This window comes from Mastacembelus armatus, chromosome 18 (assembly GCF_900324485.2).
Source record: "Mastacembelus armatus chromosome 18, fMasArm1.2, whole genome shotgun sequence".
In the NCBI taxonomy this organism is placed as follows: domain Eukaryota; kingdom Metazoa; phylum Chordata; class Actinopteri; order Synbranchiformes; family Mastacembelidae; genus Mastacembelus; species Mastacembelus armatus.
This window is the reverse complement of record NC_046650.1, coordinates 15,823,064-15,847,925: the sequence shown is the minus strand read 5'-3', so window position 1 is coordinate 15,847,925 and position 24,862 is coordinate 15,823,064. Positions and strand designations below refer to the sequence as shown.

Here is a 24,862-nt window from a genome sequence, read left to right as displayed (position 1 = left end):
CAAAGTCAAAGCCCGTCGCCCTCCGTGCGCAAACGTTTCCGCCTCCCGTGATGCTGGAGCTACGAGCGTGCGTACGTGCACGTGTGCGCGCGCTACCGACACGAAACCGGAGAAACCGACCGGAGCCGCACACGGACGTCGGTCCTCACTAAGGACAAATACGAGGCATCGAAACGACGGAAACCAGCTGCAGCGACGACCCTTCGCTCGGTTCGGACGCGTTTGCACCTTCGCGCTGGGTCTCCGCTGACGTCATACACCAACACCCCACCCCCACCAATTCACCTGAGCATACGCACATGCGCGAGTCTCCCCTGTAGGCACTGACACGTGCGCACACTGACGCACGCACCTGGCACCTGCCTGATTAGCGGAACTAAAATGACCACGTGGTGTTTATCTCATTAAAAAAAACAAAACAAAAAAAAAATCACTCAGATTTTATTTATAAGAAAAACATCAATAAAACTTTTATTTTATGACGTCATGTGAAGATATTGGGATGGGGGTTTGAATCCTGGTGATTGTGGCCTTTTCCTCAGGGAGCGCTGCTGCTGCTGCTGCCGCCGCCATCAGGGTGTCCTGAGGTCAACAAACAGAAACAGGCTCAGCACAGACCCCTTTAGAGGTTTTTGTGTGTTTTCTAGACACCGACCTGTGTTTGCTGCAGCACTGCTCCGCACAAAGCGGGGTCTGTGTGGGCTCTTCTTTCCGCTGTGCTCCCTGAGCCAGATGTCGAAAAGCCTCCCAGGAAGAATGGGTGCAATTATTTAAGGACCAACATCACCTTGTCCACACAGACCTGCCCGAGCCACTTGTTGGACTTCTGACCCAGTAAAATCTGACCCATCTGTTAGAGCTGGGATTATTTCATTATTCTGCCAATGAGGCTGGAAAATAAACCAAGCCACTTGACTGCTGTGAGAATCGTGATTTCAAAAACGTATCTGCACATAAATGTTTAATTGTGAGCAGAAGCTGGATGAGCTGGAGCTGATCTGCTTCATGCAAAACATTATTATTATTAAAAGGCTTCTGAAAAGTCTCTTCCACAGCAGAACATTTGCCGACGTGCTGAAAGGATATTAGCAGTGACAGGCAGGTAGAGGATGTCAGTCTCGGTGTGGATGATGATATCGTGGGAGACGTGTTTTCTTGGCTCTTCGTCTCCTGATTGGGCGGCACATGTTGCAAACAGCTGAACCTGCAGCTGAACCTGCAGACCCGCAGCCACCTACACACACACACACACACACACTGGTTTGTTTTCATTGCACGCAGCAACAAGTCAAGAACGTTTAAAATGTAAATCTCACTAAACATTTAGAAATGCAGGCTCATCAGGAAAACAGCAAACTCAAACATGAAGATAAGTGAAGATAACGTACAGGCCCAGGATTGTAGATGACCTGCAGGCCTGTAGCAGGAGGAGGCTGTTTCACATGAAACCTGGCAGGAACAGATAAAGCCCAAACAGTTACAGGTCAGAGTCCCAGGAATCTTCCTTCAGACCAGTTTTAAGGCTGGTACTAACACTTTCTTTCACTCTTTCCTGTGTCCTCTCTCTGTCTACCCATCACCTGGATCTTCAGCCGTACCTGCACGTGTCAACACCGACGTTCACCATCAGCACGGTAATGGCCGTGGAGGTGCCCTCCCTCAGCGTACCAAAGTCAGCTCTGGACGGCAGCAGCTGGAAGCCCCTCGCTACCACGCTGAGACCAGTCAGAGAAACGGTTCGACACTTCCTCCTCACGGGCTCCTCCACTGACAAGAACTGGACCAGGACACACACACACACACACACACACACAAGTTTGCGTGTAAATGTTACTTTATCATCATTTTTACGTATCACAGATTAAAGATCAAACCGAGGAACATTTAAACATCTATCCCAGTACTTAGTTTTCCTGTAGTGCATCTAACTCATTTAAACAAAATAAATCCTCCTCACACGTTTCTGTACTTCTCACCTAACAAGCTGTGGAATTCAATGTGCACAGGCTGCATTTACTACTTAAGAGAGCTGTTCAGATTAATATTCCTCTTTGTTTTTTACATCCAGGATGACCTTTACTGAAAGCACCGGGCAGTAAACGTCTGTGTACCTGCTGATTCGGCACGCTGCACGGTTTAGAGCGGAGGATGGAGGCTGGCAGTCTGACTTTTGTCCTCCTTGGCTGTCCTGTCACATCCAGCTGGAGTGACTTACAGGGCCCAGATGTTCCTCCTCTCCGAATGCTTTCAGCTGGCAACACACACACACACACACACACACACACACAACAGTCCACAGTGTAGTTCCTGATCCACAACAATGTTTATTGTGACAGGTCGCTGAATGGGTTTTCATTAAACATAAACTAAAAGAAAAGGAGACAGAACTAACCAGCAGTCTGAGGTGTTGGGTTTGTGGGTCTCTTCTCTGGCATCCTGTCACTTCCTGCTGCACGGCTAACAGCAAAACACCAGGAGTTTATGAGATTAGAAAATAAAATCTACTACATTCAAAGCAAAAAGAAACATTATTTGATTGTTACCTTGCTGATTTAGAGGGAGTTGGGTTTAAGGGTCGTGGGGCTGCAGGGACAGACACAGATAAAGTACATTATGTAGCATGTGTGTAATTGAATCTACACTCAGTAGTTTCTATGCATTTCAACACAGAGCCTCTGTAGAAAAGGCCTCAGCCCCAAACAGATTCCCTTACAGACGCCATTTAAAATGACTTTCATCTTCGTAGCTCGTTGTAAACACTGGCAGAGCAATAACTCACTGGTCTCCTGTGGGGCATCTTTCAGGAAGGCCTCAGCACCGTCTGACCGGGCGATCGGAGCCAGATGCTTGGACAGACTCATCATGGCTGGAGTTTGTTGCTGTAGCAGACTCTAAAAAACAAGCAGTGCTGTGTCTCTTACTGCGACTTCTCTGTTCAGACAGCTACTGTTAATCACTGTCTGGTCAGACAGAAATAGAACCAAAACTGACACTAATGTAAGAACGTATTTGGACACATTATGCAGTACACTACCTGGTATATGGGAACATTTTCTGGGTGGAAATAAGGAACAATGTTCTTCTTCCTCAGAGCTTCCCAACAGGCCTTATCGTCACACAGGTCCTGTCTGAAGGACACATGCATGAGGAGAAACTCAGCGGCAACTGCTGCAAATTCCCTGTGCTTGTGATGGTAGTGCCATAATTTCCCACTCTCACACAGCATCTCCCCCTGTGCCCTTCTCCTAGCAGCACAGCTGTGGCGGATGCTGTTCTGGTCCCAGTAGCTCACAGCAGCAGCCAAGCAGAAAATGAGTGAAAGCTGACACTGAAAAACTTCACTCTAATCATTATTTTTTAACAAGAAGGAGCTACTGAACATCAGGTAATTAACTGTTCACAATGTGGAAAAGAAACATATATTTACCTGTACTGTGCAAGTCTTTTAGTCCATTTTGACTCCTTCCCACTTGTAAAACTGGAGGGAAGACTGGGTTTAAGGCTCGATTACATAAAACAGTTTAAAACACCTGAAATAGTCACTGACATTATCTTTTCATGCATTTCAACCTGTCACTGGTGGTGGTTGCTGTGTCCTCTGAAACATCTGACTGCTCAGCTGAGGCTCCAGCTCCGGTGGTTCCTTGGCTGTACAGACTGGCTATGTCCACTGAAGATACACACAGAAGAAACCAGAACAGAAACTAAAGAATCTCTTTGTACATCTTCTATTTCCATGGATCATTCAGAACAGTCTAAGCAACCACAAACAACGCTTACTCACCTGAAGTCCTCTTGCCAAAGTTAGAACCATCATCCTCCTTCTCTGCAAAGGACTATACAAAGATTATTAACAGTTAATATTTATATTGTAATAAACTTGTATTAATAGTTCCCAGTGGAGTGTTTGACCTTTAGCGGGTTTAGAAGAAAAATACACAAGAAACCTTCACTTCATTGTCACTCGTAGAATTGATCTTTTTCTTAGTAGGGACAGTTTTCTGCCTGTTTAGCTCCACCAGTCAAAGTTATACATGTCTGTGTGTGTGTGTGTTGAGGGGGTGCTGACCAGGACTCGACTGAGTAGATGACTTGCATGGGCAATCTCCTCCTCAGTGCGAGGGTCTTTAACCTTCGTCTCCTCTGACTGCTGCTCTCTCTCCATCAGAATCTCTATGTATTCCTGCAAAGACACACACATCAACATTTAGTCTGGTATTTTCTACCAACCGTGATTCCACTCAGAACCAATAAGAAAAGATCCCTCTCAGCACTGTGGACATATTTAACCTTCAGTCGTTTGTCTACAGTGTTTCTGAGCCGTGCGGTCACTGCTCGGTGCTGGAACAGTTCCCTCATCTCCAGAACTTTAGGGCAGCTCCGGACAGGTGGATGCTGTACTGCAGATCCACAGGACCTCTCTGTGATGGTCAGACCTCGACCCAGGTCAGTACCAAAGGGAGGACCCGGGATCTTCTTCTAGAACACAGAACCACACAGAGGAGGAAAGAGTCAGTGTTGGTCCCGAACCTGCTGTCTGCCTCTGTGTGCATGTGCAGCGTGTACGTGTCAGGACCTCTGCTCTCGGGAAATCATGCCAGCTGCGGTTTCTCAGGTTGGGAGGGGTGATGTCAGGGCTCTGTTTCTCCAGCACCCACTTGGACCACACACTCTCTTCACTGGGCTTCAGGATGGTGATGCCAAATTCATCTGGACCACACAAACACAAATTCTACACGGGGAAATGAACTCAACTAAAAACATGGCTGGATAACAGAACAAATTCTGACCGAGTCGTGTTTGAAAAGATAATGAACAGTGCACCCTGTGTGTCTGGCAGCGGCTCCTTCAGCAGTGCTATGGTAGGGTCGCAGTGTGCCTGGTAGAGCAGCTCCTCCACAGTTTGAGAGCTCAGTAGTTCAGTACCTGATCCATCTGCGTGCACCAGAAACAACCTGGAACATAAGATATCCATAAAAACAGTTTCGAGCTCCTGAAAGATTTACTTCACTGCTACTGACTTTGTGTTTAGGCACAGTATGATTATAAGTACGGAAACCACCTGGGACAGTGTTCTCTGTGCTGGACATGAAGCCCGGCCATGTCTCCGTCCTGCTCCTCCTCCTCATGCGTCAGTGTGCTTGGAGCAGGACTGAAGTTCAGCACTGACACCTGCCCATCTGCCCTCACCTACAACAAAAATTGTTTCCAAGTGAGCTATAACTGCTCAGTAAGGTCTGTTGTGTGTGTATTTAAGGTGATGCTATGATTTTATAAAAGAGAACATGAAGTAAGGTGTAAATTCTTGTCGTCTTAGCCACATTTAAACACTTGCATCATGACACTCATCCATCATCTTATCAAACAGATAACTGACCTGGAAGTGGTTTCCATCGGGGTCTGTAACGTCACAGGCCACGCTGTCTGTGTGACTCATGGTGTAGCTTCCCGGTGGGTTTGTAGGAGCGCTGCCCTTTGGACTGGGCGTCACAAGCGAGTCAGATGAGTACACACACTTCCCGTCGCTTTGGATCTGCAGGATGCCGACGCTGGATGGGAGCACCTTGGATGCACAAGGGCACACAAACAAACAAAGACACATAGGCAAACAGACAAATGTGCAAATGTGTATTTAAATATGATTTTAATAAAAAAAAATAATTTATCTGATGTTACTAATCTACTGTACTGCAGTAAAACTTTGGCCCACCTGAAAAGCTCCTCGGTTATTCCCAGTGATGACAGTCCGATCGGCTAAAAAGACATGAGCCGTGTGTCTCTCTGGATACATCACCACTGTGGCACAGCCCTCCTTCTCCACCATCACCACCCGCTCTTTGGACACACTGTCCTTATCACTCCCACATGAAGTCCTCGCTCCATTGTCAGGCAGAGACTCCTCACCATTCTTACACACCATACTGTCATGGCACAAGCTCTCACACTCACTCAGTTCTCTAAAATGCCCTGCTTCCTCCTTGTCACATGCGTTCACTGCACTGTCCCCACCAATCTGTTCTTCCGCATCACAAGTATCCTGGATGTGCATCTTTTCATTCACACTGTCCACACAGCGTGTGACACACACGCTCTCAGGCTGCTCCCCTGGAAAAGTACCAGACACCGACTGAGGTCAAAAATGACATTTGATTAGACTCTGACTGGCTGATTACTACTGTGTGTATGCACTGCCTGCTGGTCACCTGTCTGCCGCAGCATGTGATGGGTTGTGTCCGGTGGTCTATCCTGACAGAGACTGGTGATTCTGGTTCCATCTGCATGTTCCACACTGACAGAGCCATCTGGGTTCTGGACAGAAACCACCAGATCCTCCCGGCTCAGCATCACCTGACACATGTCAAGCAGACGTTCGCCAGACAAAGATAATGTCAAAACAAATATGGTGAAAGAATTACACTGTGGAGTCAAATGGTAACCTGGGACTCTTACCTGATGGGTGATGGGGTCAGTAGCCTTGAAGGTGAGAAGAGGGCTGGTGGGTATGCGTTCATGTGTGGTCCCTACAGTGCAGATGCGAGCTCCAGATGGAGTTGTAGTTGACCAACACCCTCTCTGAGCATTAGCTTGCTTCTCGAAGCTCTGCTCTGTACAGACACACAAGACATCCAAAACTGATACTTAGTTCCTCATGGCAGGAGGTATCAGAGAGCAAAAGGTGGAGAAGACTGTCTGAGATTCAGTCTAACCATTCGTGTTGTCCTCAGCTTTCTGTGGTGTGACGTCAACCTCAGAGTCGGGCACCCACACTGGACCACAGTCCTGGCTGAAACTCACTGTGCCATCAGCAAACAGCACCTGCAGGACACACAGAAGAAGCTAATGCTAGAGAGGCTGTGTGGATTATATAGTCATGAGTTCATTTCTTAGTATCTATGCCTCTATGAGTGCATGCAAGTCTGCATCTGTACCTCTGCAGACCCATCTCTCATGTAACGGATGACGGTTCCCTGGCTTGTAACAATGCGGGACATTTCTTTGGACAGGGAGGGGTCCTGAAGCTGCCTCCTCTCCCCGCTACCATGTAGAGGAAAGCTCTGCCTCACCAACATCCCCTGTTCCTCTGAGCACACTCCTGAACACACAAATGACTGATGACTGAGTCATAAACAGGAATAGTTACAGCCAGAGCTGCCGCACAAGTGTTTGGTAAAACTGTGAGGGTACACACCAGTGCATGAGTGTGTTTATACTGTCCGTTCCCAGGAACGTGCATCACTTACCTGGTGTATCCTCCCTCAGAAACTGCAGCAGCAGGCCATTAGGAACAGACAGGTTGAGACTGGTGAACAGATTTGATGGCAGTGCTGACTGGCCTTCACATACCTTAGACTACAAACAGATAAACTATGTCATACAGTTTGATAATGTGCTGTTGGTACATCCCAACATTTTCTTTGTGTCTATAAACCATATACATATAAGGCATTTCTTTGTATGTTTGTGAAACCTGGGACTCTGGAGGTTGAATCTGGCTGGCTGGGGTATCTTTGTTAAGGGGAGATGTATTCAGCTCTGTCCCCTTGGAGTTGTGGGTGGGAGCAGACAGAGGGATAGGTAGAGTTGAGGAGGTCTCAGGGATCCCCCCTCCTACTTCATGTGGACTCACTAGAACATAATCAGAAACAGAAACACTGTTAACACATACACATTATTTACTGTGTATTTCAAGCTTGAGTAAAGACTGAAACATCTAAATGCTAATTCTGTGAAAATAACCCAGAATCATTTCATGTGTGTTGGTGTCCCACCTATGCATTGCCCTGTTGAACCATAGAAACTGTAAGACAGGTGGACTCCATTTCGCAGCACTGCTGAGAAGGAGCCGTGCTTCACTCTTTTCATCTCCACAGGCTCTGACACTGCAGGACACAGACAGTCAGTCATGTCATTTTTTTATCCAGCATCTAAAACACTGTGCAAGGCCGATAAAAAGGAATCTCAAACTAGAGATGTAAGATTTAATGTTTAATGTTCTGCTTACTGTCATTATGTTCTACAGCTTTACCTTTACAATCGTCCTTCTTGTCGCTGGTGTCTTTGTCGTGCGGCTGTGGGGGAGCTCTGGCACAATCAACCACTTGGTTGATGTGTGTGTAGAAATGATGCCCATCCTTATTCACAGCTACTTTCATTAGGTTGGAACCTGATGAAGGAAAACAGGACAAAATGCATGTGTTCATGCTGACAATCATTTAAAGTTGTGCCACCTTCCCAGCAATGGAGCGCAGCAAATTAATACACTTCACATCCTTTTGCTTTCGCACACAAATGTGGCTGCAGAAAGGAGACAGTGAAAAGGGCGTAATTAGATATGCATAATAAAATTGAGCCTAAAGCAGTTTCCTGTGGTGATCTGGCAACATCAAAGCTATTTCCTGGTAGTGATTTGAAAATAGCTTGATGTGTTTACTTGCAAGCCCCTGAAAATCTGGAGCTTTTTGATACCTTTGACATAACTGACATTCTCCACAGTGATGAGACCTCCATCTGATGGGAAAAGGCACTGGAGACGACCTGACACGTGGATCAATTTTCCATCCATTCTGTAGCCTATGAAACCCTGCACATCAAACACACATACACACTGAGGGATTACTTTATCATCTGCTGTGACCTGCTGTTGATTTCTCCTGCAATCATAAACTCAGGAGATGAATGGTTCTGTGTGTGCCCTCACGGTAAAGGGTTCTTCTGTCTGATGCATCTCCTCATTTTCCTCCATGGGAGGTGCTGTGGTGGGATCAGACTCTACAGCAGTCTTGGCAGAGCTGGCTGCTGTTTCTGCTCTGCTCTTCTTGCCACCAGACATAGTTCTGCTTTTCTTGTCCTCCTCTGGCTGCTTGACCTTTGGTGTGTTCTCCTTCTTTGATTTCTTGGTCATCTCCTCCTCCTTCAGCCGCTCCTGCTCCATCTTCCAGGCCTGTAAATTCAAAGTGCGGCCTACATTTTGGTAGAGGTCTGGCACTGTTCTATATCTAGCAGATAATAAACAACCTAAACAGACTAAATCCCCCACCAGAATCCCACCCAGCTCACAGTGCCCGTCGCCATCTGTCAGTGGATCCCCAACTTCCTCACTGACAGGAAGGAGCATCTCTGCAGATCCTCTCACACCGTGGACACAATCTGTTCAGACTCCTCCCCTCTGGTAGGCCCTACCACCCAGCACAGAAACTGTTTCTCCCTCCAGTCAGTTTAATGTCAGAGTGTGCAATAATCCTATGTGACAAAGCTATACTTCAGCTATTGTTATATCCTTGCACACCTATTGCACTAGTTCACAACTGTGTATAGAAAAATAGACTTTTTTTTAGCCCATTTTAAAATTTGTATTTATTTTACTTTCCTTCTTTTTAACCTCATATCTTTGTTATTTTCTTAAAAAAAGTTTAATTTTATTGTAATTCCTTGGCCAATAAAGCTGATTCTGATTTGAAATGATCTGATTAATGGTGTTGATTCAAATAGTACTACTGTCCTGTGAAAAACAGATTTGAAGACCTCTGACTACTAAACCATGTGCCTAAAAGAGATGTGATCTACTTATCTTGATTAGGTGGTAAAATTGCATTAGTTGGTACTGACTTTGAGGGAGTCCTTTCTAATGACTGGCTCCAAAGTCTTCTCCTCCTCTGTAGCACGTTTGGCGTTTTCATCTGGTCCAGGAGTAAAGAAAGACTGTATCTGCACGGTGCTCAGTAAAGTCTTATTTCAGGATCCTTATACTCACAGCTACAGTACCTTCAGGGGACTCTGCTAGGCTTCGATTACTGAGCTGCTGCTTCTCCTCCTTCTTTAACTCCTCCTCTCTTGTCCAATCTGAGATGGTATCTGCTACATGCTCCAAGTATACTCTATCAAAAAGCAAAGAAGGTCTAGGAACAACTTAAAAAATTCAGTTTGCTGCCCCTTAGAAGGTTGGTTGGTTCCTTTATATTCCCATACAGAAAAAAATAGTATTGACACTGATGTCCTATAAGAAGAAAACAAGCAAGAACATGCATTCTGACCTGAACCTGACATCAGTGTGTAGGGCGGCATCCCAGAATTCCTTGCACTGGCGTTGCGGACTCATAGGATTATGGCAAAATATATACAGGATGTTGTTATGGCTTCCTCTGAAGGTGTCCAAGCAGCGGTATTCGTCTGAGGCTGACTGAAGCACCTACAGATAATGAGCATTAGACAAGTAAAACAAAATCAGATTGGGAGATTCAGTCCAAAACTTGTGTTTTTAGTTCAAGTAAGTTAAAACACACATGGCAGGAGAAGGCTCACCTGTGGGAAGACAGAAGCATCGTGGAGTTCAGCATAGTGCCAGCCAAACAGAGACCTCAGCCTACAGCCCTGAATGTCAGACACATCCAGGTGGCTACAGACTGTCCCACTGGATGGCTGGAGAAACAATCAGCATGGGAGGAGAAACAGAATAAATACTGTATTTTTTATTAATGTGCAACAAATGTAAGTATGAACAGCAGATATAAACACTACCTCTGTATTACCAGGATCCTCAGTGAGAAATGTTGGACCTGTAGTTGAAACAAATGAAGAGGCATGGTACTTAAGTTGAATAATGTCATACATACGGCTGAGAGATATTGAGTTGTAGGTTTGTGAGTGCTAATGTCACAGCATCACAGTAACTAAATTAACCAGCACCTTTAGTCTGCAGGTTATGAAGCTGCTGTTTAGCGTATGATAGTGGGTTGTCCCAGGGAATTATTGTAGGTGGGTGCTGCTCTGCTGGTTCCAATGTTCCCAGTGGGCCTGCAGTTTTCAGTAGACCACCATCCTTGTCCAGTCTGGTCAGTGGCATAGCCTCAAACACACTCTGATGAAAGAGCCGCTCCACCACGGGCCATGACACATCATCTATAGGATATCATCACATTGTAACGTCATTTGTGAGCTGACTGAGACCGGCCAACATTTAACTGTAATTATTTGGACTGATGCTGTCAAAAACATGAAATCATGTTTCCAAAAACTCGAATAGAGCTGGAGATAAAATTCAGCATTAACAGGGACACAGTGTGGAGCTGGGTGCATCTGAGAGTCTCTTACCATCTGTGCAGTAGTGCTGTAGCTGCTGTTTCACTGCCATCCAACAGGAGCTGCTGTTTCTCTGTTGCTTTACAGACTGAATCAGATCCCACACAGGAGACAGCCTCATCATGGACAACTCCACCTCTTCTGGATCAAAACCCTGAACTGCCTAAAAGCAATTACACAAACAATTACACTCTGGATCAAAATACAGTCTATATCTTTATCTATGAATTTTGCTCAACAAAACAGAAAAAAATCCTCATACTCTGACGTTCTTCAAGCGCAGTGTTCTCTCATCATTGTGTCTGATGATGTGAGGGTACTCTGGACTCTGAGGCTCCTCTGTTCCAAACGTCGCCATTAGCTTCTATCACACAAAACAAGAAAGAAAGAAAATAGAGACAAACTTGTGAATGATTTTGTTCTGTGTTGTAGAAAAGTCAGTAGCTGAACTTGACACCCAGTCACATCCAGATGCAGACACAGCTGTTGCTGCAGCAAGGTTGCGCAGGATGCAATGGTCTAATAATGTATCAGTGCTGTGACAACGACAGTAGTCAAAGGAACGTTTTGAGATGTGGTTGTGTTGTTCTTGGATATGACTCTGCTGTACTAAATTTGTCAGCCACTTAACATTACCAACAGCTGTCACTGAGCAAGACAGAAAACTAAAAACAGCGAACTACAAAGGAAACCACTTTCCTCTCACACTGTTTTCACCCTGCCCGTTACGTCTCAAACCCCCTCCTAACATGCCAGAGAAGCTGGTGGTGATTGGTTCGTTCCAAGATGACGCTCTGGGCCCAACCCCCCGAAACATGACCCACTTCTTTATTTGCCTAAAAGGCCTGCATAGACTGAGAAAGCAATACCTAGTTTTTTAAAAATTGAACTGAATGAGCTTCAGGGTGACCGGGTCCTGAAGGCTGCTATAATAACAAACATCCACACCAGGTTCTAAGTAAGACAGAAAACTAAAGTCAGGAAACTACTGGAGAGAAGACTTTGCTCTCACACCAGTTTCCCCATCCCCCGGGGCCCATGTCAAAGCTCAACCCCCCTCTTAACATGAGAGAGGAAGTGGTGGTGATTGGTTCTTCGGCTCTGCACTAGTCCTGCCCCCTGAAACATGAACCACATCTTTCCTCTTGTGAGCTAAAAGTGTACTTGCTGCATTGGCCGGGAATCGAACCCGGGCCTCCCGCGTGGCAGGCGAGAATTCTACCACTGAACCACCAATGCTGCATGGGAACTACACTCGAAACCTATGTTTTTAAAAGTTAAACAGAGCAAGTATCAGGGAACCAGGTTTAGTATACTGCAATATCCACACGTGTAGAGGACGCACCCAGACAACAACAGTTTTTCCAATTTTTATAGAGCAGAGTACAGGCTGAAAAATAGAATAGAAGCACAATAGAAAAGTGACATAGGTATAGTAATATAGAAAACTACTGGAGAGACCACTTTGCTCTCATTCTCGTTTCACCCTCCCCCCGAGCCAAAGTGAAATCTCAATGCTCCTCCTCAGTGTGTGTTGCAGCAACACCCCTCCTAACATGACACAGGAGCTGGTGGTGATTGGGTGTTCTGCTCCAGGAGGCTGCACTCAGCCCAGCCCCCTGAAACATGAACCAGTTATTTCCTCTGGTGAGCGTCCTCCTGCCTAAAAGTGTACTTGCTGCATTGGCCGGGAATCGAACCCGGGCCTCCCGCGTGGCAGGCGAGAATTCTACCACTGAACCACCAATGCTGCATACAGATATGATGCAATAACTAATTTTTTAAAAGTTGGATGGGTACTTTACAGCTATATATATAAATACAGAAATAAATGAATGAATACATGCATAAATTCAATATATGCTGAATTACATAAATAAATGAAGTAATACATTTATGCATTTGAGCACATTTACATTTATTCTTGTCAAATTTTATTATTTTATTTATACATTTCAACGATATTTATTTCTGTATTTCTGTGTCTGTATGCTAATCCTGTAGGCAGTTTTGACCCAATTTATTTATTTATCTGTTTATTTCTGCAGTTATTTCTGTTTTATACTTAATGTTTTGTCCTCCACACAAACAGACTAGGGAAACCAGGTCCAGTATGCTGCTATAATAGCCAAGGTCCACATGTGTAGAGAGAATCCTGCCTGGCTTCTGTTAGCTATCTTTAGTAAGACAGAAAACTTAAAATAGAAACCTACTGAAGAGACCACTTTCTTGGTGCACTAGTTTCACCCTGCCCCTGAGCATAGCAACCATCTCTAAACACTGGTGTTCATTTGTTCTTCCACTCCAAGCTGCTGCACTGGGCCCTATCCCATGACACAGACACATCACTTCTTTTGTCTGCCTAAAAGTGTAAACGCTGCATTGGCCGGGAATCGAACCCGGGCCTCCCGCGTGGCAGGCGAGAATTCTACCACTGAACCACCAATGCTGCACACTAACACATATTTCAAAAATGACAAGACGACCCTGGCAATAGAGGCCACCAAATGCAATAAGCAGCCAGCTGACCCCTTTGATTTTGTTCCTCTCATTCAGCCTATTAAGCAAGACTTGGAAAGAAGTATACCTTCTTATCTTCCTCGCTCCAGACAGTAGTCAGCAAGCCATTTAACATGAGGCTTCTCTCCTCGGCTGTGTGCACCAGGGGCAAGAAGCTTTGGAGCATGTAACTGACCAGCTGATGGTCCAACCATGGACCGTCATCAGGTTTGGGCTTCTCGGCCACAAGGGACTGTGCTGAGACAGGCTGCTCTGTGGAAATAACCACCTACAGACACAAATACAGGTAAACTGTGTTAAACCACCAAATTAACGCACACAGTCTCACACATATATATGATTTACAAACAACAGACCTGCTCCAACATGCAGTGCAAGATTAGGGGCACTGAGGAAGCCTCTGGGGGAACAAGATCTAGTAGGCTGCTATAATAACGCATGTCCACGTGTGTAGTAACAGGATGCAGGTCAACCTCTGTCAACAGAAATGATCGTTGATTTCTGTTGTGCAAAGTTGAACTCACACAAATACATATTCCAAAAATACAGGAGAGGAAACGTTTTAAGACTATTTAAGATTCTTCATTAACATCGATTCATTAAGATACTTTGGGCTGGTGGACTTTCCTCCTGTACTGACTTCTTCTTGGACAGTGGGGTCATGGGGAGAGAGGTTGGCAAAACCTGGCACAGAAAACACATTAAAACAGACAAAGTAAGTTTTGATTTGACTCTGATTACTGTGGCATATAACACCTTCCTGAGTCCTCAATTTTGCTCCACGCTGACAGATGTACATTGGCCCTGGATACACCAAAGCATCAGCCCCTGTGGTCTAATAAAGATGACTCTGGCCTTTTAACAATTGACCACATATTTAAACTCAACCTCACAAATAGCAGAGTGGCGCAGCGGAAGCGTGCTGGGCCCATAACCCAGAGGTCGATGGATCGAAACCATCCTCTGCTATGACCACATATTGTTTCTTTGGAATGTGTGAAAGTGTAACAAGCATTGCCACCTTTTTGCTGATGCTTTGTAAGAGTAAGACTTAGCCTATCTACCAAGAAAATAATTTTAAAATTTATCAGTTACAAAGATAAATGCACACTGATTAGTTATACAAGTTTGTGTGTGTATCTGTGTACCTCTAAAGGCTGCGTATGTGGCCCAACAGCAGCAGCTACATCGATAAGTTTCATGCTTTCTAGGTAGTGCTGATGCTGCCTCCGCCAGTCCAGACAGTCATAGATGAGGTTGGCAACATCCTTAAAGATCTGGCTTCCCAATTTAAGCTGGACACACAGTAAACACACACATAAGAACTGAAATGCAATGTTAAAGTAAATGAGATGGCTTTTTAAACACATATCTCACCGCAGCTTCAGGGATCAGGGTCTGGAAGGACAGTAACAGATCAGGGACAGTGTAGCTGAGCTGAGCCACATTGTGCAGCTTGGAGTCAAACCGTGCGTTGTCCAAAACTGGGCTCAGACCAGACCAGAACAAATCCAACCTCCTGGTTTGTGCTGCCAGCTCCACACTGGCTAAGTATGTGATTTATTGATTCCATTAATTTAATGCCATTGGAACCAACACAATCCATATGAAAAGCAAGGGATGTTTGCTCTGGTAAAAACTATTTTGCAATGTTAATATGGCTCATTAAGATGTAACATAGGAGATGCACAGAAAGCCATTCACCTGCATCCACAACTGGAGATGCTGTCTGAGTCTGCTCATTGCCCTCAGGTGCATGTTCCTCCTGCTGCACCTCAGATCTGTGTGTGTGCTTCGAACATATTTTGATTACATTAGCTACATGTACACCAATGGCATCAAGGACCCCAATCAGCTGGGGCTGATAGAAGCCCAGCACCAGGATGTAATGTTGAGGACCATCGTCTGGTTCGTCGTCTATACCCAAACACAGATAACATGAAACACAAAAGTACATGATTTAACTAGTGTGAGTGTCATATCTCTGATGGACAAACACAAACAGAGCACTCATCCTGTGTGGCTGTCATCTCCGACATGAATTTCTGTGAATACCTGACATACATCTGACATTTGGTGTGTTTTCAGGAAAAGCAAGATTTTCATACATGTTAACGTAACAAATATAATAACCAGAACACGTTGTATACCAAGGTACTTAGGTGGCTCAACATCATCCCTGCGTTTGAGGTTGGTCGTCTTCTCCTTGGAAGGTCCCACAGGTGGAAGTGGACTCTTTGTCTTTTTTTCAGAGACCTTAGCCCCAGCTTTGTCCTTGGTGGCAGAAGGAGGAGCAGTCTTTGCTTGCGCTTCCTTAATCTTAAACACAAGTGGACAAGAATGTCAATAAACTGCACAAAAAAAAAACAAAAACAACAACAAAAAAAAAAAAGAAAAATCCCATAGACTTTTTAGCATAAAAGTATTGACTCATGAAGCATTTTCCCTCACCTGTTCAGCTACCCTCCTCTGCTGATCAGTGGTTTTGATCTGCAGCAACAGGAACTTTAGTACTTTTGCCATCAGGTCACAGGGAATCTCTTCACCTGCATCCAGCAGTACCTTGGCAGGCTCTGTAACCTCCATATCCAAAAATATAAGCATACAAATAGAAAGATTAAATCATACAACACACACTTTCTTTTCAGACATTAGTACACTAAATTGACATCACAAATATGAATCTACTATATTATATCGATTTGGACATCTTAGATATTCCAGACCTACCTCACAGAATATGGGGACATTATCCAGTTTTTTTGCTTTGAGATTTCCTAATTCATGGATCTGTAATAAAGTTAAACACAAGATTATATATCATTTGAATGCTGATATTAGACACTGGTACCATTTTTGTTGACTCATTCGTTAGACCAAAACAGACCTTTGCAATGGTGCTGTCAAAGGTCAGCAAGGTGAAAAGTCTGTAATGTTGTTCAACCAACACAAGAGTCTGGATCAGCTTCTCATCCTCTGGACTTTCCCCAACCAGGAAATTCACACAGGCCTGCCATGAGTCCTGGAAAGGTAATAAGATACCAACAGACTAATACATACATATCGCCCAAGAGCACTTTTTCCCCTGCAACTCTTTGTCTCTTACTATCTATCTACCCACCTAATCTATATTTCTATCTATAAATTTCCCTATTTATATATCTTTCTGTCTATTAGGGCTGGGTACCACGATACATACCTCAATACAGTGTGGTACGGTACAATATGATATGAATCGTTACCAATATATACCATGTATTGCAATACTCCACATAATTCTATCTATGTATCCTTCTTTCTACCTACCTACCTAGATTATTTTTTAATTTATTTCTATATACCCTATTTTTCTATTTAACTATTATCTATATCATCTACACCAACTTTTCTATCTAAATATCTATCTAAATATCTATATATATATATATATATATATATATATATATATATATATATATATATATAACTTATATCTTTTGTTTTGTCTATTTGTCTATGGATTCTGGGTAGCAACACAAGCCGTTTTCCTGCTAATGTTAGCGCCATGAATCAGTTACAAAAACGTCAAACCTCCTTAACACAATAATTCATAAGTCACACACCTGACTGATAACGTTAGAGATAATTTACAGCATGTTACTGATAAGGTTAACCTTTATAAAAACATACAAAGCATTTTAATTCACTTGAAAGTTAGCTCGCTAATAGTTAACTAGCTAGCGTTAAGCTAGCTTAACCTAGCATCAACAGCCACTTTGTGTTAGCGTTAGCTAGCTGACTAGAATAATTATCTTATTATAATAAATCCAAAACGTTCAAGGTAACATAATCCCTATAATATTCTCCTACCTGTTTGGCATTTTGTTTCGTTAAAACACAAAAGTCCGTTTACCACTAGCTAGCTATTTGAACTGGGCACGACGCCATTTTGCCACCTAGTGGTTGCGACTCAGCTCAGAAATCCCCAAAATGGAGCCCACTCAATCTAACTATCAATTTAAAAACAGCTAGGTTAGCTATACTGTCAACCTCACACGTGTAACTAGGCTTTATTTAGTTGAACAGCCAAAGTAAGTCAATCAAACCAAATCAAGGTAACCTAACAAACCTCTTCAAACGGTGCTTTGGTGAGCCCAGACTCCCAGCTCTTGTTGACAACTCCAGCAGCACTGGAGCTTTTGGCTGAGCCCTTCTGGGCCGCCTTTGGTGGCATTTCCACTCACTGGCGGTTATATCGCTTAAAAACAACCAAGAGCGCTTATTAAGTTACTTTACAGTTGTCAAAGCACAGCAATTTAATTAACGCTGCTTTAAAATATCAAGTCAATCGTGACTTTTTCCGCCAGCGCCGTCTGGTGCTTGTGTTGCCCCTGGCAACTGCAAAGTGACTCTTCCTGTGAACTGTCAAAACAAAAGCACGAAGAAGGAAACATGTCGATTTCAAAATCCGATTAAAAATAATGAAAACATAAGATATACGAGTTATCATGAGTAAAAACATTTCACAGGGTATTTTATTTGTATAGTTTTTTTTTGCAGGTACGTTTAAGTCAAATACTGTTATAATTTATTATCTCCTCCAGATGGCAGTATAGTATCTAAGCTGGGTGTCTATAGCACTGTTTCACTGCTTACACATAAATAGTCATGAACAGTATACAGTGCAGCCATTCCTCTAGAAAGTCTTTCAAAGGTTATTACAATTTACACACACAAAGGCTACTTTACAAGTTTCTTTCCAGAAGTTGTGAATAACAAAACTCTGACTGACAATAATAAAGTCTGTTGGCTTGTTTTCACGACCAGAACCCCTAAAAAATGGGCACCTGGAACACACACATTTTATTGTCATTTCATCTGTATATTGAATGATGCAATCACTAATACATCAACGGTTTTAACATAGTGTGTATAAATCTTTCCAGAGAAACAATTAGCAAAACTGACATCAGAGATGAACTTTCACCATTCCTAAAAGTCAAACTGGCAGTTTATCTGATGCTATGCTAAGGATTTGCCTCTGCACATATATTTACTCTTTATCCAATACATTTACTTTCTATAATAGCAACTAGTGAGGTCTGCTGAAGCCAGAATATGCTGCCTTTAAAAGTGAATGATTCCACACAGTAGCAACACTGGGCCTCTGTTCATGATGACTCAATAGCAGTTAATTTATGAAATGCTTTCTGCTGTGGTTGTTATAAAGATTCTCATGTACATGTCTGTACAAAAAAAAAAAGGCTTGGTACAGATTCCCCATCAATCCCATTGGAGCAGCTTCATGAATGCAATGGCACCATTGTTATGAAGGTGATTTCACCCAGGCAGCGACCTACTTCCACCCAGCTCCCCATAAAATGTCAAAGTGAGACAACACCCACTTGTCAGATGCCAGAGAAATCTGCGTTAGTTATGGAGCTTCCAGAGGCAGTGTCCTACCAAGGTCACACACCAGCCAGATAAACACTGTAGTGACACGAAAATAACACTCCATCCACACTGCTGCAAATAGCACAGCAACAACTCAAAATATCCATGTTTTTTAGGATTACACCGCGGTTAAACATCATGTGTCTGTTGGGGCTATTTTGTTTCATTTACCAGCAGGAGTAATGGTTTATTTAAGATCTTCATCCATTTGCTACTAAAAAAAAAAAAGCATCTCACTCAAGTTAATATAATTTGATCAGGAAAAGAAATGTTCAGCATTATACGCCAATCCAAAAGTGGACATCAAAATAGACTTTGGTCATTAAAATGGAAGTGTAAATAAGACATTGCGTTCTTTGGTGGGAACTACCTGTACATCATGTTCTCTGACAACACACAGCAACCAGTTTTTAAAACATGTGTGCCCAAAATGCTTAACATTTTATTCAGCTGATCAACAGTCTGTCAAATATCAACCTGCTCAGCAGCTCATAAAATAGCATTCAGACTGTTTTAAATGGGAAATCAACAGACACATCCCAGTGCATTCTAATGCAATCCTTTAAGTCACATAATATATACTTTCCTTACTACCACCACAAAATATTAATAACTGCTGTTCACACCCTGCCAGAGATGTCTATGGACATTAAAGGTTACTTTGAATGGTGTTTAATGGGACTGTATTATATTATAAAGTGTTCCTTAATATGTTGGCTCACACACACACACACACACACACACATATATATATATATATCTCAGTGAAGAAGATTAAATATTACAAAACAGTACGGCAGTAATACAGCCTCAAAATGTCAACACATGCACTGAGTAATGGACATTTTGCATGATGCAGGATAGGCTAACAGTTTTATTTAATGCCAGACACTTGATACCACATGAGATGAATCAAGATTTGTGTAACTAGTAGAAAAAATATGTTTTATCCACCTACTGTGTGGTATCTTACTCATAATGTCTCCAGTAGCTGCCCTTTCAGGCCATGTTTATGCACAGTAGCGCTTTAAGCTGTGTGCTAATGTAGGCAGGCTACCATGAAATTAAATTCACTATGTTCAGAATCTCAGTGTATTATGAAGGTATGCTAACCTTTAAAAAAATGTACAAATATCTAAAATGTAAAAACAGTATGTAAAAATGTCTGCCAGTGTTAAGTCCACTGCCCTTAGGTCTCAGGTGTTGGCAATGCAAAGCCGATTTAAATTCCACTCACCAACCTGTTGCCAGCTCCAGTGGCAGCAAGAGGCAGGTGCTTTAAGTATTTGAATTCAAGTACCCAGAAACCATGTGATGCAATGTCAGTAAAGAGCAAACAGGTCAACATGTTGACCAACAGGACGATTTAATGGGTCCAACGTTCTCTGTGCAGAGATCTCATTCCCAGCTGTTAACATGGCTTTTCTTATAATGCCTCCTACACTTTTCATTTTATTTGCCTTTTCTGGTGTGAAATGAGCACTACAGTACCACATGGGAGCAGCTGGCATAGCAATAGATTATCCCAAATCAGTCCCGTTGTCAAAAGGGAATAGGGAACAATATCTATTTATACATTTAAATATCCAAAACATTAGGTAAGACTGCCTTTTTATATGTTCTAAACAAGCACAAAGAAAAGATGATACTGCAAAGCAAAAACGATAGAATCTAGGTTGTTTACAGAGATTGTACACAAACACTCAAAAGACAGATAAACATATCTGTATCATTAGATAACTCCAGTCCCAGCGAGACATGCGTTCACTCTTTAGCCAAGTTCATCAGATTTCCATATTCCCAGAAAGAGGCTGCTCCGTGGGTCAGGAGGAAATGTGGACTGAAGCCCAGCTCGCCCCTTGGGTACAAACAGGAATATTCAGTGACTGGGATGCCCTGCAGGGATGGAGAGACAACACAAAGCTGGTAAACATCTGCAGGCTGTGGAGCCTACAGTATGCAAAGTGTAGGCAGTGGGCATGGGTGATCAGTGTGACTTGGCCCTGCCAGTGAAACCCACTCTATGTGGGCTGAGATGAATCACGCTGACAGAGGAGCTCACGTACTGCCAGTATATTCACAAGCTTCTGTGAACGAGCTGCCAGGCCAATACAGTGCAGCTCAGATTCTCATGGTTGCAGCAGCGTAAAGAGGACTTCAGTACTTTTCCATGAGGCTGGAGGCCAGATTCATCACGATGGTGCATCCTCTTTAGGACATGCTGCGTAACCCAAAGGTGTAATAAGCTGTAAATGTCACATTTAGAAGGGACAACAAGACGCCTGAAACTCACTGCTCCTGGCAAGAAATAGATCGGCAGATAACCCCCTGTAAAACCACATGTTTCTACATTTATTTTTGTACCCATTACCAGGCTGTTCCCAGTTTTATGCAAAGCCAAATGTCTCCTGTCTTTAGAAACTGAATAATTAGTGTCACACTACTTCATTTGATGTGGACAGTTATGGCAGTTACTTTACTAAAACTTTATGTAATTTAACATTTAAATAAAGTCTACAATAAAGTATAATAAAACTCATATTATAATCCATGTATGAGACACATTAAAGTTGTGTGGGTTTAATTATGAGCTCATAAATACTGCTAACCCACATCAGCACAGTACGACACAGGGATTAGGCGAGGGTGCAGACTTGTGACAGTAAATGATCACTGGTGCTTTGTCCCTGCATTCTGCACAAGATCATGTGCTTCTCTCATTAACCTACAGTAACCACGTCAGCATGTTCACATCTGTGCATGAAGGACGTGACCAATTAACCCTCAGTTGCATAATCAGTTTAGACTAAACACAGAAAAATGAGCAATAAGCTGAACTGGAGCAAACGGTCAACTACAAATGTCCCACACAAGTGTCAAAAGCTTTGATTCACCTGACACTGGCTCACACACAGACACCTCATTAAAGACAGTGAGAGAAATGTCACACAAAGTCTGCACAACAACCAGCTGATGATCCCCAGCAGCATGTATACACGTCCTGTTTCTGTGCAACCTTCACCTGAAATAAAAACGACCTGCAGGAACAGTTGATGCTGCTAGTTCTAAATATTAATACTAAAAAACTAAGGAGTCAAAAAAATCAGAGTCAAGAGCAGAAAGTCAGTCACTGTCGATGAGCTCATCATATTCCTGGACTCTACAGTGCTGGTTCTCCAATGGTCAACCAGATTTCTAGTTAGAACCGTGCACAATAAACACAGATCACATTCTTGCAGAGATCTTGTGCCTATTGTCCTCTTTAAACAGCCTGCATTGTACCACTGTTGCCTGCCCACTCCAGCAGGCAGCGTCACGGCTCCAGAACATGCAGCGTAACGTTCTGTGGCTGCTGGACAATAAAATGATTCAGATTGAACAAGACAAACAGAAACCACACATGTAAAGTAAGGTTTAGATTTTTATTGTCTATTAGACAAGAGTTTCCTTCAACAACACCTTCAAATGGCATAAAAAAGTTTGAAAAATTGCAGGGAATTCACCATAAATCGCCAATTACACACTGGACCTCCAGTTCATGTGGTTGCACAAATTTACATGAACACGAATCAGCTTTTATGTTTCAGGGAACCATCATTTTAATAATCTATAAAGGCTCTGAATTAAAAACATGTCCGAACAATGGGGTGTAAAAATAAAAGAGAAAGCATTTACACTGAACACAGCTGTGATCTCTACATTTCTAAGACATTTAAGGCACCCAACACATTCCCCTAGTGTGAGAGAGCCACGCCACAAACAGCATCTTCACAACACATTCATCCTGAAACAGCTTCCACAACCAGCTACATACGGCCCCCCCAAAGACAACATGTCAGTCTCCTGTTCAAGCAAAGTCACATTCATTCAGTGAATCTGGAAACACACAGATGCATCAACAAAGTGGCGAGTGTCTTCAACAAGTGTACCCACAGTACGTCCCCCTGAAACAGGTTTACATTCATCTGCAAAATGTACAATTTGAAACTGGACATCCAGAATACCACAGCTTGCTGCTAAAAAATGCACTTTTAGAAACACCGAAGCCAAACCCAGAACTACGAGGCTCATTTCCTGCATAAGCTTTAACTTTAAACGCCACAGCTCCAAACATGGACCGACTGGACAGAACTGTACAAAAACACTGTAGAAAACCTGACACCACTCAAAGTGCCATTTACACCGGGGCAGAAGGGTGTTGACCCACAGCCAACCCAAAATCCAACTCATCCACAGTTCAGCACTCTTCTATCACGGTACCAGCCGAGGAGGAGTACAGCTTCTTCTTGATGAGCCGGAAACCTGGACTCAGTTTAAGTACATGTCTGAATTTTGGGGCAAAGCAGGTTCCCATAAAGAGGACGTCCCGTAAGCTGGGCCAGGCTGTGCCATCCTGCTTGAACACAAGAGTCAGCTCAAACGTGGGCACCACGGTGGCATCGTACACGATGCGCTCCAGCCGCTTGCAGCCCTTGTCCAGCTCCAGGTGGACGTAGAGGACGCAGCCACGCAGGCCGCAGGGCTCGCACGCCGCCAGCCTCAGGACTTCACGAGCGATTCTCCTGGTGAGCTTCTCTGGAACCAGCACAGAGGAGCAGTGCAGCGTGGTCTTCTTGGCCCGTGACAGGCAGTTCTCAAACATCTTGGCCAGCTGCTGACAGGTCCTGTCCTCTGTGACATCTGCGCTCCTCTGGGGCTCAGCTAAGCAATGATCCCAGAAGTCCAGTTCTGAGAAAACAATGCGAGTCCAACATTTAGGAACAAACAGCAGCAGAGCATTGAACTCTATAGATGCCAACATGCACAGGTCTTGTTATTGCTCTTTGGTTCTAAACCACGAAGCAGTGATTTTATGTGGGAAATGATCTGCTTTTTGTGGCTGCTGTGTGTGAACAAACACAACCTGCTGACAGGAGTCACACCAGGTTCTACAGAACAATAACTCAGCTTTGCACAGAAAAGGTGCTGTTTCTAGCAGGTTGCTGTTGTGCACACAGGCTGGAGGGATGACTTCATCCTCTGTTGACGTCCCCCCCCCCCCCACCTCCTCCTCCTCCTCCTCTCCTCTGCTGCAGCCATGCACCACACAGGGACAAACAAGTATCAGCAGCCGCAGAGAAAACGCCAGGCAGCTTACCTTTCTCTATGCACACCCGCCCAAACCTTCGCTCGGCCGCTTCCGAAACACAGTCGCTGCTTTTGGTCTTCAACGTGCTTGTAGCAACCATGGTGAGGGTGTCGTTCCTCCAGGAGGGGGCCGCTCTCCTGTGCGCTCTGCTGCCTGAAAGACGAAGCGGCCTCGTCAGGTTAATCACAAACAGGTGTGTCATTACGGTCAGCACCTGGTCCACACGGGCCCACTCACAGAACCACCACCAAAGCATTTGTTCCGGATATGAAAGGACTCACCTTAGTTGGAATTTACTGCGAAGTAAACGCGCTCAGACGTTTTGTCATAAACAACAAACATTCACCGGGTTTTCCTCCCGCACGAACACACACACCCACTAACACACACACTGCAGCAGGAAAACTTCCCAGGGGTATTTATACCTTTCTCCACCCAGCTGACCAGAGGTCTGACCAATCAGAGCTCGTCTCTCGACCTGACCCACCGCTCTTCTCTGATTGGCTGCGAAAAAGCGTTTTAAATCAAGAAATGGACCAATACGAGGGCAGGATATTCTTGTTGCTACATGGACACAGGCAAGAAGACCCGAACTAAACTGGTTCTGGAATCAGGTTCATCCACGTTTTACACACAGACATGAAAAATCAAACCCTTAACAACAACCAATTCAACTCATTAATATCAATCATATCATATATATAT

The 24,862-nt window shown here is 43.8% G+C and overlaps 2 protein-coding genes and 4 non-coding genes across 9 annotated transcripts; 1 reads left to right on the top strand and 5 right to left on the bottom strand.

The window, feature by feature from the left end:
• Positions 1-425: 425 nt before the first annotated feature.
• LOC113125726 (sperm-associated antigen 17) lies at positions 426-17,961 on the bottom strand. 4 transcript variants are annotated; one of them, XM_026299385.2, is made up of 49 exons: positions 17,705-17,961; positions 16,484-16,618; positions 16,327-16,386; positions 16,048-16,176; positions 15,747-15,915; positions 15,301-15,513; positions 14,974-15,143; positions 14,745-14,891; positions 14,205-14,280; positions 13,953-14,071; positions 13,664-13,864; positions 11,339-11,440; positions 11,089-11,239; positions 10,684-10,896; positions 10,516-10,553; positions 10,300-10,416; positions 10,032-10,186; positions 9,763-9,875; positions 9,607-9,677; positions 8,699-8,941; positions 8,467-8,581; positions 8,027-8,164; positions 7,770-7,880; positions 7,469-7,626; positions 7,242-7,350; positions 6,930-7,093; positions 6,708-6,816; positions 6,451-6,605; positions 6,204-6,348; positions 5,711-6,105; positions 5,378-5,563; positions 5,063-5,190; positions 4,825-4,955; positions 4,577-4,710; positions 4,291-4,479; positions 4,070-4,183; positions 3,785-3,836; positions 3,571-3,670; positions 3,428-3,478; positions 3,035-3,128; positions 2,780-2,891; positions 2,544-2,583; positions 2,393-2,457; positions 2,112-2,251; positions 1,599-1,777; positions 1,389-1,449; positions 1,087-1,234; positions 656-760; positions 426-582 (listed from the first exon to the last, which is right to left on the bottom strand). In XM_026299385.2, exons 1-49 carry the CDS (start codon positions 17,807-17,809, stop codon positions 539-541), a joined length of 6,399 nt encoding a protein of 2,132 aa, XP_026155170.1. In that variant the 5' UTR covers positions 17,810-17,961; the 3' UTR covers positions 426-538. The 4 variants fall into 4 exon arrangements, 3 of the variants coding, with proteins under 3 accessions (XP_026155170.1, XP_026155171.1, XP_026155172.1); XM_026299386.2 differs by having other exon boundaries at positions 4,291-4,476; XM_026299387.2 differs by lacking the exons at positions 14,745-14,891; positions 14,974-15,143; positions 15,301-15,513; ... (3 more) ...; positions 16,484-16,618; positions 17,705-17,961 and having other exon boundaries at positions 14,187-14,205.
• On the bottom strand, positions 12,245-12,315 carry trnag-gcc (transfer RNA glycine (anticodon GCC)). Its single transcript has one exon. It is a non-coding gene; the product is annotated as a tRNA-Gly (tRNA).
• Positions 12,756-12,826, bottom strand: trnag-gcc (transfer RNA glycine (anticodon GCC)). Its single transcript has one exon. It is a non-coding gene; the product is annotated as a tRNA-Gly (tRNA).
• Positions 13,455-13,525, bottom strand: trnag-gcc (transfer RNA glycine (anticodon GCC)). The gene has a single exon. It is a non-coding gene; the product is annotated as a tRNA-Gly (tRNA).
• On the top strand, positions 14,494-14,565 carry trnam-cau (transfer RNA methionine (anticodon CAU)). The gene has a single exon. It is a non-coding gene; the product is annotated as a tRNA-Met (tRNA).
• Positions 17,962-22,437: 4,476 nt separating the features above from the next.
• On the bottom strand, positions 22,438-24,569 carry LOC113122958 (DNA damage-inducible transcript 4-like protein). The gene is made up of 3 exons (XM_026294666.1): positions 24,439-24,569; positions 24,167-24,310; positions 22,438-23,757 (listed from the first exon to the last, which is right to left on the bottom strand). The coding sequence occupies exons 2-3, from the start codon at positions 24,255-24,257 to the stop codon at positions 23,267-23,269; spliced, it is 582 nt and encodes a 193-aa protein (XP_026150451.1). The 5' UTR covers positions 24,258-24,310; positions 24,439-24,569; the 3' UTR covers positions 22,438-23,266.
• Positions 24,570-24,862: the final 293 nt, after the last annotated feature.